The sequence below is a fragment of the Callorhinus ursinus genome, unplaced genomic scaffold (genome assembly GCF_003265705.2).
Source record: "Callorhinus ursinus isolate GAN/ISIS: 27379988/994484 unplaced genomic scaffold, GSC_fseal_2.0 scaffold806, whole genome shotgun sequence".
NCBI classification, from domain to species: Eukaryota; Metazoa; Chordata; class Mammalia; order Carnivora; family Otariidae; genus Callorhinus; species Callorhinus ursinus.
Genome location: NW_027397861.1, coordinates 1 through 16,618, shown reverse-complemented (window position 1 = coordinate 16,618; position 16,618 = coordinate 1). Strand labels below are relative to the sequence as shown.

At 43.9% G+C, this 16,618-nt stretch overlaps 1 protein-coding gene and 1 long non-coding RNA gene across 3 annotated transcripts; one reads left to right on the top strand and one right to left on the bottom strand.

Annotated features, from left to right (window-relative positions):
• The first annotated feature begins 6 nt into the window (after window positions 1-6).
• LOC112818881 (uncharacterized) lies at window positions 7-8,231 on the top strand. 2 transcript variants are annotated; one of them, XR_003206704.2, is made up of 3 exons: window positions 96-1,240; window positions 3,553-5,957; window positions 6,501-8,231. It is a non-coding gene; the product is annotated as an uncharacterized lncRNA (long non-coding RNA). The 2 variants fall into 2 exon arrangements; XR_003206703.2 differs by having other exon boundaries at window positions 7-1,240; window positions 3,553-8,231.
• A 464-nt stretch (window positions 8,232-8,695) lies between these two features.
• Window positions 8,696-13,144, bottom strand: LOC112818880 (large ribosomal subunit protein uL16m). The gene is made up of 4 exons (XM_025865965.2): window positions 12,986-13,144; window positions 12,612-12,677; window positions 10,525-10,673; window positions 8,696-9,324 (listed from the first exon to the last, which is right to left on the bottom strand). The coding sequence occupies exons 1-4, from the start codon at window positions 13,038-13,040 to the stop codon at window positions 8,839-8,841; spliced, it is 756 nt and encodes a 251-aa protein (XP_025721750.1). The 5' UTR covers window positions 13,041-13,144; the 3' UTR covers window positions 8,696-8,838.
• Between the last annotated feature and the right edge of the window lie 3,474 nt (window positions 13,145-16,618).

Below are 16,618 nucleotides of genomic sequence, written 5' to 3'. Positions count from 1 at the left end.
CGTCAGCCTTTCCCAGAGAGTAGCTGCCCTTCCTCCCTTGGTGTGCCTTGCATGGATCTGGCTCACATGCTCTCTCCCCAAGAACCCACACTTGAAGACAGTTCTGCAGGGTGGATGCGTTGCCCAGTGTTGCTGCTAGACTTCTCCTGGACGGAGCTCATGATCCTTTCAGATGTTACACTTGACTCCTCTGTTCTTTAGAAACCTGTTCACTCTCTTCCACAACATTAACGAAGACCACCCCCCCTTTTCTCTACTGTGAACCCAGTGCTGTGCTGATCTCCATGCAACATTACCTCCTATCTTAAGGAGCACCTGTTGTTCCTACTTATAGATGAAACTCTTGAGGGTCAGAGGTTAAGTAATTGGCTTCATGGCACCTAGTAAGTATAGGATTGGGATTTAAATTCAGATTCCTATCATGCTCTTTCCCCCACACCAGCATATTTACCCCTCTTCCAGTGTCCCTGTTGCTTGAGAACTTCTCAGCTTCTCTGCCCATTGTGGTAGCCAGCTCTGGTGGCTTGTACTTTTTAGACTGTTCTTTTCTGACTATTCTCCTGGGCTCTGATAATTTTGTTCTTCAGTTCTTTGATTTTCTTCCAACTTTACCTATTGCTTGTGCAGAGATTCAAGGAGTTGGGAAATTATTTCACCTGATGAATCCAGGCTGGCTCACAATAGGACTGCCATCCTGCTTTCTGATCCCCAATCACTGGACTGGGTCTGATGGATGGGCGTATGCTTTAGGGGAAAGAAAGACAAGTTTGAAATTAGGACTATTTGAAAACATACACTTCTTCTTGAAAAGGAAAAACTGGTCTCTTGAAACCTTGGCTTGTTGCCTCTTAGAGACTCCCTGGTGGTTGCTTTTTTATCTGTCCACATGTGCAAGACTTAGTGTGAGTCGAGAGCCCACAGAAGCTCCATATTTCCATCTGCTGGTCTTGCTAGCCAGGAAGTCCCTTAAGATATATAAAATATCCTAATAGAATGTCTTTATGTAGATCTATAGTCTTATTTGGGTTGATAAGAGGCTTTCAATGTAGAGGTGAGAGGGGTTGGGTTTTGGATGAATTGTTGTTTTTTGTAATAATGGTTTGTTTGTTTCTCTTATCCTCTCCAGAAATTGATAATTATCATTGTGGTAGTAGTGGTGTTGCTGGGCATTTTAGCATTGATTATTGGACTTTCCGTTGGGCTGAAGTAATGGCGGCCCGAGTGGTTGCTGCACTGAAATGTAAGTAAATGGAAGGGTCTTGGGGATTCTGGATTGGCTCCCTCTTGAGAAATTGGCCTGGGATTTCACATGGCAGTGCTCCTCCCTTGGACACACTGAGCTCTCTCAGACTTTCCATCACCTGTGCCTTCTTTCATCTCCTTGAAATACTCTTCTGGGCTTCTGGTGCCAGGGAAAGTTCTCTTCGGGGCCGGGCTCCTGTTGGTTCCTCTCCTGGGGACTCTGTCCTAGCTCTTTGCCTTCTACTGTGTGTTGCCACCTGTCCTGGCACACCTGAGCACCACATTTTCGCTCCTTTTGCTTGGAAAGCATGCTCCTAATTGGGTACAATCTATGTCCTGAGTCTGGTACAATCTATGTCTTCTGAATTCTGGCTGACTTTCATGGATGTTGGGCTTGCTTTCCATACCCTTTTTAGTGTAAACAAAGCTTTGGATTGGAGTTTGGGGTGGTGGGGTTTTGTTTGTGGCTGATGGGTTGGATCTTGAATGATATAGCAGTTAACATTTTTGAGTGTTGAGTTGTGCCAGACCGTGTATTGAACACTTCATACACACGTCCTTGAGTCCCCACAACACCTTCTTGAGGTAGGTACTGTTGTTTATCATATTTTACAGACGAAGACACTCAGGCTTAAAGAGATGTTAAGTCACAGGGCCAAGTTTGAACACACAGCTGATGGTGGGCCTAGGAGAGTTCTTTCTTACATCTTAGCTTCTCTTTATAAAACCAGGTAGCCATTTATCATTGTCTACAAAGTCCAGAGAACCTTGAAGGAGAGTAAGTTTAAAATTTAGGCTATTAATTTCTTTAAATATGGTAAAAAGAATAGAGCTGACCACTGAGTCAGGGCTTCATGTGCATAGTAGCAGCACAACAGGAATGATCTAATTATTGGCACTGTTTAACACTTTTGTGACTTCTTAAATATTACTTTTCTGAATAAAATATAGGATGTAATATTAACAAAACATATAAAACACAGGAAAGGTGAGCTGAATTAATTTTTAATGTTATTGCTGATGACCTTGTGGCACGTTCACACATTGAGACATGGTTTCACAGACTTCAGACTACATTATCGATGGTTTTAGATCCAGTTCAAAAATCCTATGCATCATTCCACATCACTGAAATCTTTTTGTAAATCTAATTTTCAACACAAGATTGTGAATATACTTTCAATTATTTAATACTTCCCCAAAGTTGGAGTTTTGTGATTACTGTGTTACTATAATTAACAGTATAACCAACCTCTATTTTTCTCATTGCTCTTTTCTCTTATGAATTCAGAGAAGTCAGGTTGCTGAGGTAATAGATACCAATGTCTTTAATACTTGACACATACTTCCATCTTGGTACCGAGACCTTATTCTTCTCTTCATTTCTGCTTCCATGTGCCTCTTCTTCCTCCTTCCTCCTCCCATGTGACCAGAGGGTCTCGAAGTCAGATATTTATAGCACTAAACATCAACTTCTTCTTGAGAATGTAAATGAATTCCTTTTTTTAATGAGGAGACTAATTAATGTATTGTTTTTAGTTGACTTACCTGATCTCCAAAATGCTGTGTCGTCGCTGAGCAGTGTTGGGCTGTTTACTGTAGTGTGTTTCATAAAGTTGGGACTGGTTGCTGCTTTTAGGTCTGGACCACCCCACCCCCCACTGTGGCCTGAGGGCAAGAGGTCTCTGAACAGGAGGGAGGGAAGACAGCCTTCCTTTGACTCCCCAGTTGTGTGCCAGGTACTGTTTTAGGATAGTGACGTTGTCCGCATTTTCAGATTGGAAACTCTTCTGAAGCACAGTGAAGTTAATAAACTTGCCCAAGCCTACCCAGCACTTAAGATGGAGCAGCCATGATGACCCTGAGCTTTTCTTTATTCTTTTCACCGTGTAAGAGAAGTGCGGAGTAGGGGAGTAACGGAGAAGATTCAAATTCTGGAACTTGTATTTGAAAAGTGCTGATGAGGTCCTCGTAGAGAGAACGGGTACCTTTTGTGGATCGACTGTGCCACCCCCTGGCAGGTCCTTCCACGGGAATGTGACAGCCTGTGCGAAGGATTATAAAAAGCCCAGGGATTTATTTTTAATACGGCTTTTTGTTTCTTTCACGACAGGATATTTATTCCTGGGTCCTGTCTTGGGTTTGTCTACAGGATTTCTCAGATTTACTGTTGACTTCTCCGTTGCTCTCCTTTTTGCAGTGATGTCTGATCTTCCGTCTCCACCTTCTAGGTTTGTGCCTGCGTGTTAATGTTGTTCCCCACCTCCATCCTGTGTACTGATCAGCTCCTCCTTCCCCTGCCTCTCCTAGAACCTGATTTCACTCCAGCCTGGTGTGGCCACCCTTGTCTTCAGATGGGAGCAGAGTTTGAATGGACTTCCTGAGAGAGAGTGCGACCTGTTCCTTTGTTTCCTTGTAACCGTCCTTGGACCTCACCCAGCAAACAATTTAGCCCCAGAGGAAGCTAATCTACCTGATGCAACCCTGAGTTCTCCTCAAAACCTTCTCCTGCCCCACCAACTCTGAAGTGCCTTCTCTCCCAGACAGTAAGAACCAACCCAGCTTCTCTTTATTCCCTCTGAATGTGTCAAATTATGCCTTGCACCTTGGAAAGCCCATTCCAAACCTTCCCAAGGTGCTGTATTTTCTACCTCATGGAGTGTTCTCCTCCCAGAAATTGCAGTGTATTTTGTAGGGGGTTATCGTTAACCACACAAAGGGATTCTTCTAAGTGTGGCAACAATAAGGCTTGGCTTGAGCCTTCTACTTGGCAGGGTCTTGGTCCTCACAGTTTATTGTCCCTATGTCTTGAAAGTATGTGGAACTGGCAGATGTCATTTTGGTCTTAGAAGCTGACTTGTTTGAAGTTCAATTTTAAATTAAGCTCTTAGTTTGTTCAGCTTGGGGGCCAACTTCAATCTTTATGTTGTATTCTCTCATGTTTACTCAAGGAGGCACCAGCATGATATGGTTGTCCTAGGTTACCATTTGTAAAGGCTGAGGGTATGAGATATTGGTTTCCCTCTCTGACTCTTGGAAACTGGCTGTTCTCCATTGGAATGATGCTTTGTGGAGCCATTGCCTTGAGGTGATAAATAACCAGGCACTTAAAATTGGGCCAGGGACAAGGTGCTTGAGTCTCAGGCTCTGGAAATGCTCAGATTGGTGCGAGTATTCAGTCACTCATTTCATATATTCCAGATGTATTTTTATAATCGTGTGTGAGACAAATATATGTATATATTTGCCCATGTCTCTCAGGAAGTAGGAAACTAGAAATGGAGAATATTATAACCTCAAAACAAACAAACAAACCCCTTGACCTGGGCGGAAAATTAGGTAAGAGACGTTTGCTTATCCGCAAATGAATCATAGTAGAAATATGATCAGGTGTCATTGAGAAACCTTGTTTTCTGGTGAGTACTGGGACAATCATAGATCTTTGCGGTGAGGACTAAGTTGACCCCCTTAAGTTTTTCTGCTTAGCAGACAGGTGTGACAAGTTTTGGCATCTCTCCCCACTGCTGCATAGGTGAGGCTTGTCCTGAGAACATCCCACAGCAATTTGAGATCATTCCTGAGGCCTTTAGGATGATCCTGTCTCCAGGGCTGAGTCAGCTGGGGGAGACCGGGGACTACTGAGTAGCCGGTATTGCTACCAGGTTAATGAGCTTGACAGGTTCTTTGTCTCCCCCAATTCTTGTCATGGAGGAAGCAACAGCCAGGAAATAATTTCAAGTGTAGTGACTATGCTGACCCAGTGGTGAGCCCCTTAGATTCTCCGCCAGTCTCCCTGATGTATAGTTTAGCTTTAACTTTCAAGGATAGGGTGAGCACCTAGTCCAGGGACTACCCCTTGGCTTCCTTTGCAAAGGCTATGTACTCCATCACTGCTCAGCACTCAGACAGAGCCTCTTACCCATGGCTATGAAGTCGGGACAGTGGACAGGCTCCAGCAACAAGGGAAGACAAGCTCTAATCACAGGGCTTTGTTGAGCCCTGGGGCTTAGTTTGGAATACAAATGAAGGTTTTTTTTTTTTTTTTTCATTTGTATTTTTTAAATGTAAACTTGATTATTTTTTTGAAATTTAAAAATAAATTACTTTATATTGATTGTGAAACAGTTCTGGCTCTATTTCCCTGCAAAATAGTGGTTGGGTGCCACCATGTGGTGGTTTTTGTTTAGGTTTTGGAAAAAGGGTTAAAATCCTTTTTAACCATGTGCCAGACCAGATGGAGCAAAAGTTCTAATTTTTGAAAATGGTTTAACTCTCAAAGAATACATTGAACTACATTTGACTTTCAGGTTTAAGGTACTCCCACCAGGAATTTGGTTCACTCGTCGTGGGTATCTGGCTCTAGGAGAGAAAGGGGATAACTCTCATGTGATGGGATCCAGAAGGCAGAACAACATACTAAACACCCTTAGAGATTGCTGTTGATCTAATTTTGAATCTCTCGCCTGAAAGCAATGCTTCTATTCACATCCTGGGTTCTAGAAGCCAGATCCATCTCCCTTTCCCTTCACATCTTCCTCCATGTCTGGATCCACTTTTGTCTTCCTTCCCTTGCAACTCTGCACAGTGACGCTGCTTCTCACATGCTTTTTCTTTCCTTGTCTGGTTGAGCAGAAGAAGATCATGATCATGATCTGCTGTATTATCCTTGCGATCATCTTAGCTTCTACCATTGGGGGCATATTTGCCTGAAAAAGGTGAGCCAGCTGTGGGGAGGGTGGGAGGTACTTTCACTTACGTTTATGTCCAGAGGGCATTTGTTGTTTGTAGCTGGGTTCCCCAGATTTGGGTGGGATTAGGTGGTAGAATAGATAAAGGCTGGAGAGAACTAAGGAAAAGTTTTCATAGAGAGAAAAATGTGTTAATAATGAGTTGGCAGTAGATGGGGAGGCAGGTGGCAGTCTGTTCCATAACCAGGGCTGGTAGCAGAATGCTCTGTTTAGAATGCTTTGTAGAAGGATGTTGATTTCCTGCAGCAAAATCTGGGCAGTGGTGTCTGCGAATGGCTAAAGGAGAAAGAATTAGTTCTTGCATTGGAAGCACCCCAAACTCCTTAGAAGGAGAGAGCCAGCCAGTAAATCCAGAGTAAATTAATTTCCTCTCTTTGAGGGTTCAGACTAGTTAGTGCAGACTCGCTGAGTAGACTCTTTGCCACTGCAGGGGAAGGACTTGGTGATCTTGGCTTCGGACATCCTGTTGTATAACCTGTGATTTTCTTCCCCCTCCGTTCTCTCCTGCAGTCCTCCCTGACGGAGCCTCGGTCGGCATTTTTCATCCTTCTTTCACTTCTGTGGTGCCATCACTTCTCCACTGCAGATTCCTCAACAGCTACTCCTCTTTCCATTATGAAACCTATGACACAGGGTGTCCAACAACCACCTGTTGAAAGTTATGCAAAGGTAGACTTAGGACAGTGCAGAACTGGGTCGGGGCAGGGCTGAAGGAACAGTTTGCACAGCAACATGAGACTGGTTAGGAAGATGGGTGTCCAGGAGGGCTGTGGGCTGGAGAATACGTGCCTGTCCAGGAAATAAAACAGAGCCAGGCAGGTATTGGAGCACACCCAGCTCATCAGCACTTCATTTTCTCTTTGATCAACACCAGGCCCTTGTTACGTCTGCTCTTCAGGTTCTTCTAGGTCTCACCTTTGACCAGCCCTCCATCTACTTCCTTCTTCAGGGTCTGATAGTCTGAAGTGAAGATGATCTAACCATAGGCGCCATGCAGGTCTTGCTCACAGCAGCATCCCCAATGCTTAGCACAGTGCCTGCCACTTACAGATGTTCAAGTATCAGTTGACTTAATTACCTGTAATTAAGCTCTGATTTCTGCTAACGGTTGAGTCCCTGGGTTTTACTCCGAAACCTTTTAAGGCATCAGTGGTAAATGGGTTTGTTAGTATCAGAGGCTGTGTGCAAATACCTGGGAAGGGGCCGATTCACTTATGCAAAAATAGGACAGGCCTCCCTTTACTGTGACATATAAGGTCCTTTTTTATGGGTGGTGTTGGAGTTGAGTCTCTCACTCTGCAAAGATTGGATGGCCCCAGGATTGGGGTTCAGTAACTCAGTGTGGATCCCAAACAAAAGAAACAGGTTTATACCACAAATGAACTCCCAACAGTCATCAGCACCATACTCGTGACCCGTAACAGAGATGAGAGGTCAAGTCAGAGAGGTGACAGGTGGCTACCACTCCCATCGTTTCTTAAGATGGTTCGTGGTGCTGAAACTGATTTTGTTGGCCAGCAATGTGTGTATAAAACTGTCCCAAACAATGGCCCCAATTCAAGGTTCAGATGTGTTCTAATGCAATCTAGTAATTATATTACAAGAGCTTCACTAAAAATACATTAAGAACCACCATGGACAACTCTTGAGGACCATGTAACTGTTTAGATATATTTGTACTTTTGAAAGTAGATTACTTTGTGGGACTTTTTAAGAAAGTGGGATTAAACTGGTAAGAACAGGTAACTATATTTGACCTTAGCCAAAAGTGGGATTAAAAAAAAAAAAGCTGGTATTTCAAGTCAGTGTGCTGTTTTCTACCCACTTTCAAAAGCAAATGGTTTACTATTTTTATCCATTTGTATTTCTTTCAGTTTTATAGGGGATAGAAAACTGCTGGCTAGCTCTGGAAGAGATGAATCTTGTTAAAGACAGACAGGAAGGTGGAACCATGGGGATCTGAAACACATGGGGCCTTTATTCATCCAACAGTACCTAGTTGAGTGCTGTGTGGCACACTGCACCGTCCTAGAACCTGCAGGGAAGCAAAGGTAGAGCCAAACACTCACCCTCCTCAGAGAATTTCAGACCTAGGAAAGGCCAGACAACAACCTTTATCAAAGTTCCTTGTGTTAAAAGGCAACGGTATGTTCCTTACCGTATTGTCCAACATCCCCCTTTGACTTCCAAGATTGAGAGATGGGTAGCTGGACATAAATAAATATCTGTTCAGTCAATTAACGTATGTACTGCTTTTTTTTTTGTGCTTTCCAAAAACTTTTGTAACTATTAAAGATAGCAACTAGCTCCTGTACTATAAAAGGTAGTACAGAATTCTCCCACTGTCCAAAAGTAGAGCATTCCTAAACTGAAATGATGTACAGTGAAAATTTGAGAAAAACAGGTACTGATGTAGCTCTTTGGTAAAAGTGAAGCAATGTGAAGCAGACTTTGACAGCAGGGAAAGCCGTGCAGATATTAAATCCAACTTACACCAGAGGTGGGAGATGGAAGCATTTGTTTCAGCCCTGAAGACATTAATCTTACAGCTGGGGAGAACTGGACCCCCTAACAGTCAGTGAAGCCAGCATCATAATCATTTAAGGATTAAGAATGACCAATGAAAAGTTACATCCTGAGGTGATACTCAAACTTTATTTGATATAAATATAATGCACTTAAAAAAAAATCAACAGATACTCTACAATTTTTCAGAAATCATTCACTCATATACTGTTCCTCGGTTAGATCTCAGAGCCACCCAAAGACTGTAAGGGTAGGCTGAGGGGAATCAAAATGTAGATTCTTTCTCTTGGTAGCCTTTGTACATTTATGTCTCCCATTCTCACTACACACGTTCAGGCATATAGAACTTGCCCCAGTACCGCCCCTTCTGGGTCAAGTCATACGGGCTCAGGACTTTCCGTATCCCAAGCATGTTGGCAGTGGCTATGCGCTCAAAGGTCCAGGGGTTTTGGTTGTTCTGTTCCCGTTCCTCCTGATCTTTCCGCATCTTCTCAAGAGTCTCACGGCTCACGGCCTTTGCTGGGAAGGGCAACTTGTGGGCAACCTGGTCCAGGAAACCTTGTACCTCTTTAAATTCACAACGCCCACCCACCTCTACTATGAGACGGCCAGCCTTCACAGGAGTCACGTAGTGATCAGTGGCACCTTTGCCTCCCCCCATGCGCTGTCCCATACCCTTGCGGGTGATGGGCTTGAAAGGGGCTGGTACTCTCCATAAAGCAAACATGTTCTTGGGGTCCATAGAGCGGTTGATTGTCAGGCGCATCATTTCAAAATGGCCCCAATGGAGGTAACCACCACCCAGTGCCTAAAAGTGGATGGAAGAATTAGAAATATGTGAGGACTTAGTTATCTTTTATGCACTCTTTTATAGTAACTGTAGCTTCAATGATATACATAAAAATAAAAAATTCTACTACGTACCATGGAGGAAAAGCCTAGGGTACAGTAATAAATGAAAACAAGGTGGACCCATTTCAATGGATAACCAGGGAAGGCCTTTTTGAGGAGGTGATATTTATTTAAAAGATTTTATTTGTCAGACAGCAAGTGAGCGAGAGAGAGCACAAGCAGGGGAAGCAACAGGCAGAGGGAGAAGCAAGCTCCCCGCTGAGCAGGGAGCCCTATGTGGGGCTCAATCCCATGACCTGAGCTGAAGGCAGACGCTTAACCAACTGAGCCACCCAGGCATCCCGAGGAGGTGATATATATTTATTATTATTTTTATTATGTTAATCCTACATCATTAGTTTCTGATGTAGTGTTCCATGATTCATTGTTTGCATGTAACACCCAGTGCTCCATGCAGAACATGCCCTCTTTAATACCCATCACCAGGCTAACCCATCCCCCCACCCCCCTCCCCTCTAGAACCCTCAGCTTGTTTTTCAGAGTCCATAGTCTCTCATGGTTCGTCTACGAGGAGGTGATATTTAAAGCTGAGACGAGAATGGCAGGAACTAGTTAAGGGAAAACACAACAGTTAAAGGCAGAGGAATGGCCTGGTGAGTGTGAGCAGAAGCCAGAGTGGCTGGAGTAGAGTGAGGGACAGGGTGTGGACATGAGAGGCTGCCAGGGGCTGATCAGCAGCCTGTGGGAAGGGCTGTAAAATAATCGCTCTGGCTGCCTAATGGGCAATCAATCCTAGTCCACACCCATTTGTGCAGCTACTGACATCAAGTCTCCAGGGAAGCTACTCTAGGAAGGAAACTGCTATCTCACATCCTAAGTCATGGATAGTTTTATTTTCACCAGAGGCCTAAGAAGATTTCATAGTCTGATTATAGGGGCCAATTAGGTAGCCTTCCTTCTCCTGTTTTTACGTAATTTTCACTTGACATGAAAAAGAAAGACACACAACTCAAATGTCTACTGGGTAGTGCACATCAGTTTAAACAGCAAATGGTGGCAGTTCAATAAAACCCGTAGAGGATGAGAATGAACTCCAAGGGCATGAGATTTTGCTAGTCCTGGCTTCCATCCTGCAGCTGCTTGACAACTCACTTACCAAGATTGCAAAACTGCCTTCTGTGAACTCAGTAGCTTCAGTAGAAGGTCCCCGGATGTCACTCAAGTTCTTAGGTTCCCTTCTCACTTTTGGCACGAGTGGTACCCTTTCAACAAATCTAAGCTTGGGCTTTTCAGGAATGGAAACATCTAAAAGGAGCACAGACAACCAAGAAGAAATAAAACCACACATCTCAAAGGATCCATTTTCTTCCTAGAAAGATTTATATCAATCAAGTGGAAATCTTAAAGTTACCACTGAAAAGTAATTTTAAAAGTACATTAGGTTTTTCCTGTGGATGCTTTTTTATTGACACTGGAATCTCTGGGTTATGATGAGTATTAATGGAGAGGTTTCTGAACCTTTGAAGATAATAAAGTTTTAACCTTCAAAGGAAATGCTCTCTGCCTAACACTAGAAAAGAGACCATCTGGGAAGGTACAGAGATTAAGACTGTCACAGATAACACTGGCTAACTTTTTTTTTTTTCCCAATGTTTACTAAGTGCTAGACATTGAGCTGAATGCTTGATGTGCAGTATCTCAATCTTTAAAACAACTTTATAACCCTGATAATTTTTTAAGGCTTCCCTTTTTAAAAAAATGTTGAACTTCTTAAAGTTTAACATACATAATCAAAGGGCCAAATAAAAAATGTACAAGTCAGGGAATTATCACAAAGTGAATGCAGAAACACACCCATATTAACGGTCACCCTGCTCAAGAAACAGAACATTAGGCAAGTACCATTTTAAATCTCCATTTTATAAAAGAGGAACCTGAGGCCCAGAGACATTTTATAATCTGGTCTAGGCCATCCACTGAAAACAGCAAAGCCAGACAGTATGACTTTTTTTTTTTTTTCCAAATACTACACAGCCTCTCTGGATGTTAACAGAGGTGGTAGAAAGAACACTACACTGTACATGAAAATATCTAAGTTCTGCTCTGCCACATTCTTGTTAGGAAACCTACAACCTAGGAATCCTCTGATCTATGGTGTATTTCTACAGGGGCTTTTCATGCTGACACCTGTAATTTCCTACAACGTGCAACAGCTTACTATGTTGAGGGCTGGTGGATTGAAATGCACGCCAGACACGGTACATCTTTCTCATATCGGACATTCTGACAAGTTGGGGGAAAAAATTATTAACTTCTAAGTCATTTAACATGTCTATGGTAAAAAAGGCATGGCTTTATCATGGAGTCAAATATAAAACAGGAATCTTCAAGGAAATACCAAATTATCAACTGGCTAACAGGCTTATAGAAACTGCCACCTGCTCTCCTCCACTTTTTTTTTTTCAAAGATTTTATTTTATTTTTTTAAAGATTTTATTTATTTATTTGACAGAGAGATAGAGAGCATAAGTAGGCAGAGGGAGAGGGAGAAGCAGGCTCCGCGGGGCTCGATCCCAGGACCCTGGGATCATGACCTGAGCCGAAGGCAGCCCCTTAACCGACTGAGCCACCCAGGCATCCCTCTCCTCCGGTTTCTATAATTACAGAGAAATTTAGTGATGCTGTCTCTCACCTCCAAATCCATATGTACTTCCAGAGCATTCAGTAGTTTCACAATTAGTTGTAGAAGATAAAACCCTCAGAGGTCAAGAACACTTTTGTATTTTTTTGTTTGCTTGTTTTTGTTTCTTAAGATTTCCAATATATTAAAGACATGGTAAATTATATTTACAAAATTGTGGTCTATCTCAACGTTTACATTTAACAAGTGAATGCTTTTCACATACAGTTATATGACTGCATACATGTAACATCCTTTAGGGAGAACATCAGAAGTTCAAATTTGATGGCAATTAGCCCCGGCTCGGGGTGGACCAGCGCCACACAGTGGGAGGCCATAGGGGAGATACCCCATTACACAGTTGCTCGTAACAGCAGGGACCTTTGTGGCTCTCTCGTTCTCTGCTATATCCCGACCGTTTACAACACTTCTTGGCATACAGCATGCCCCCGATACATATTCACTGAGCAACTGAACGGAGGAGAGGAAGCAGAAGAACTCGCCTACCGTCTTCCAGGTCCCATCAGAGAAAAGACAAACACGAAAGTGACACGAGTTCTCACCCTCAAAAGTCGGCACCGGGAGCAGCGTCTTTAGGCCAGCACTGGCGGGCAGGACGGCCCAAGAATCTACAAAGGCAAATCAAATTAAAATCCGAAAGCGGTTAAGACCTGGGCCTGGTACGACACAGACCAAAGTCAGTCCTGACGGAGTGCCTCGATGATGGGCCGCGGGTTCAGCTCAACGGGCTCACAGGCCCAGCACCAAGCCCCACCCCAAGGAAGCCAGCAGGGGTCTCCGAGCGTCGACCCCCCGCACGAATAACCGCGGCGGGGGAGCGCGGCCCCTACTCAGCTCTGCGGCAATGGTCGGCGGAGTCGGCTAGGCGCCGCACTCGGGGTGGGGAGGTCTTCTGAGGGACCGAGGGCCGCCTGACCTGACAGCCGCGCTCTCAGGAGCGGCGCTCCGGCTCGAGCCAGCAGCCGCCACATGACCACGCGAGTCCAGCCGCCACGGAATTCCCAAAGCAAACGCAGCGACTCCCTCGACTCGGCTGGGCCGGAAGTTACGTTCGCACGGGTCCGTTCCCCAGAGAGTCCCGGCGGAAGCGGAAGAAACCGGGCCGCGTCGCCTGCGTTCCCGCGCCGGCGTGTGCTAGCCACGCCCAGCGCCGCTTTAGGCTTCTGGACGTCTCCATACACAGCGGCGTCGCTTCCGGGATGCGGGCAGCGGGGTGGGGATTTCTGCGCTCTTCCTCGCTGAGCGCGGTGTTGGAGAAAGCTTGGCTGCCCTGAGCGGGTCGTGTGCAATAATCAGTGCTTTACGCCGCGTCTCTAGGGGGCAGCTCAGAGACATTAGGAAAAGCCTATTGACTGACCATTGAGCTTGTTGGCGGGCTTGCAGTTATGTTAGGCGTTCGGGGGATAAAGAAGTCGTGACACCCATTTGCAGATAACATACAGAGGGTCAAAGTATTTAACTTACTCAGGGTCACACAGCAGGAAGACGGTAAGATCAGAATTTGAGTCTGTGTCACTCCAGGGACCCCAGAGACTGGACTGTATCAAAACTTGATTATCAAGTTAAAATAATGCATGACTCTTCTGGGAGGATGTTGGGAAAGTGATTTTTATCGGTCTGAAACGTTTTAGCATTTAGAACGAGAGAGGTTCTTTCCCCAAGCTTCTAGGACACAAATGGGATTAACAAATTGAGACCGATGTCTGTTGCATTTAAATCACGCTAAATCTGTGTGTGGTCTTTCTCCAGAGATTAATTTTATAAATGGCAACAAATAAAACCTGTAATGCTTGCAAAGCTACTGGGAGAACTTTCTCTGTTTACAGTGTTAGGCACTTCTTGATTATCTGCACACTGAAGCTGTCTCAAAAGAGTTAATGGATTTTTTTACAGCCAACCATTTCTGTCCTTTTAGAGCAGTTCTGAAAGGGTTTAACTGTCCCGCCTCCCAAGCCAGTGTCAGATTCTAGACAGCTCTTCCCTGCTCCCTTCCACCCAAAGTGGGAGATCTGAATGTGCTCAGGCATTTAAAAATCTCAAGCTGAATATTGCGTAATTTTGTTTTGGATGGAAAGTAAAGTGTCAGAACAATCTCTTTGATTGGTTCTCTAAGTCTTTTGGTGCCCTCCCTCCTCAACTTCCACCTCGTTGTTTATTTTAAAAGAAAAAAGTGAACTCAAAGTTTTACATTTAAATAGTAACTATGACAAATGATGTCTGTTTTTCTTTGCAAGAGTTGTGCCGGCTACAATGGAGGATACAAAGAGGAAAAACCAGTGATCCTATTCTTTAGGAATTTATATTAGGTAAGGGCAATGTGATGAGCATACAATTGCTAATGTTGAGATATCAGAAGAGAAGTATGAATCAAGCGTTGTGAAAATGGTAGGAGGGACCTGAGGTCTTCCCTGGTCCCTGCAAATGATTTTCCCTCCTTCCGGTTCTCACAGCTCTTTATTTACACTTCTCTTCTGGTAGTTCCGTTGTATTAATTTGTAGGAAACTATTGTTCTGGGATGAAATGATTTGCCACACAGCTAATATGATACAAAGTAGGGATAAAAACCGTGCTGTTCTTACTTTTACTGGAACGGGTTTGCTAAAATCTCCCAAAAGTTGGTCTTCAGACCACCTGCATCAGATGTTACTGAGACCTTCATATAAATATAAGTATCTCGTCTCTACATACTAAGTCAGAAATTCTGAAGGTGGGGTTCAGGGATTCCTATTGTGAACTAAGCCCCATGGGTGATTCTAATGCCTAAGCAAAGTTGAGAATCAGTCCTCTGAGCACTTCGAAAATTTAAAAAAGCAGAGTAGAGCTGCAAAGCATTGTTTTTGGATCATCCAGGTCTATATCCACTGCGATTTGTATTTGTATTTTTTCCCATCTGTATGAAAGTTACCTGGCATCTCACTTCTTAATCTTTCTTATTTTAAAATCACGAGATAACAGAAACCTGTAGCCTAGCCTAGTTCCAGGTCTGGTTGTTGACGTAAATGGCACCCACACATTTGTTGTCTGTGTCTGTGTACGCGTATGTGTGCCCACTATCTCATTTTAATAAAAAGACTGGGTTTTTGCTTATCAGATTCTAATCATAATATCATAGTGTAATACGTCACCATGGAACTTACTCACCCCAGGAAGTCCACAGAACCTTCTCAAAGGGCTAGTTAGTATTAGCTTCTTCATCAGTTTAGCTTCCATATGGTGTAGATCATTTCTAAAAGCAATGATACTGACATGGTGTTTTGGAGTCCGGGAGCAAACAGGAAAGATTTCTTGAGATGTTTTCAGTGCAGAAAAGGTGGTTTTTGTTAAAGCATGGGGACAGGACCCGTGGGCAGAAAGAACTTCACTGGAGTTGTGAGCAGTGACTGAATATGTACCTGCAAGTTGGGAAGGGGTTAGGGATAGTGTCTCTAAGGTTTCCAGGAGCTTGAGGGGTCATTTACTACTGTCTAGTAAAAACTTAGTCAGGAGACCCTTCAAATGTAGATCAGTGAGCTAATGATGATTGCTGACATATCTTGAGGGTGTAGGGATAATATGAAAGGAGAGAAATGATATCCAATATTATGTTTATAACAGGCTGTTAAAACAGGATTGTGTCTGACTCAGCTTTGCCTGAAGCGCCAGTGTATGTGGTAATCCCCACATTCCAGAGTGAGGTGCTGGGCCTTCTGGACAGGATTGATTGATTGATTTTAGATTTTATTTATTTATTTATTTGAGAGAGAGAGAGAGAGAGAGAGAAAGGGAGAGTGTGAGCGATCAGGGGGAGGTACAGAGGGGGGAAAATCTCAAGCAAACTCCATGAGCTGAATGTGGACTTGATCTCAGGACTCTGAGATCATGACCTGAGCCACAACCAAGAGCTGGAACCTTACCGACTGAGCCACCCAGGTGCCCCCAGGCAGGACTTATAAAGGAGGTGGTAGGAAATGGCTTTATTATTCTTAGCTCTCCATTTTCTTTCAGCCTGTAAAAAGCACTGGGAAGATCAAGAAAAGAAGTAGAGACTGGAGATTACATTAAAGATTTCTTTGGACAGATTTGTTGGTATATTGTGAATTCCACTCTCCGTCTCTAATGGCAATGGATTGGGGTGCTCCATCAAGCTTAATAAGAAACATTTCAAGACCACTCAGCTTGATACGGGACCTCTGTTTGAGGGGGATTGATGTTTGGTAAAAGTCTATGTCTGGAGGTTTGATGCAAAGTAGAGGGCTGCCGTTGGGAAGTAGTTACATTTCCATTGGTGGTGGGTCAAAGGTGTGCATACCTTGTTCACCAGATGTGGACCCCCTTGCAGTGTGCCAGTTTTAGGGTTTTCTTACATCCCGTCTAACAGGAGCCCACCGAGGAGTAAGGACAAAGAAGCTGGAAGAGATGTGATGATGGATGTCCAGGACCTGAGGGAAGACTTGTATGCAACCAGCCAGTCATGCAGCAGAGATGAATTTGCATGCATCAGGGTATCCTCGGCAGTTAGGGTAGGTTGTGTGTGTGTGTGTGTGTGTGTGTGTGTGTGTGTGTGTGTGT

Coding starts and splice junctions, on each gene's coding strand:
- LOC112818880 (XM_025865965.2), bottom strand. CDS start 13,040: ATGTGGCGGCTGCTGGCTCGAGCCGGAGCGCCGCTCCTGAGAGCGCGG. Junction 12,678..12,985: donor CCTGAGAGCGCGGCTGTCAG/GTCAGGCGGCCC, acceptor TTGCCTTTGTAG/ATTCTTGGGCCGTCCTGCCC. Junction 9,325..10,524: donor AAGGCAGTTTTGCAATCTTG/GTAAGTGAGTTG, acceptor ATCCACTTTTAG/GCACTGGGTGGTGGTTACCT.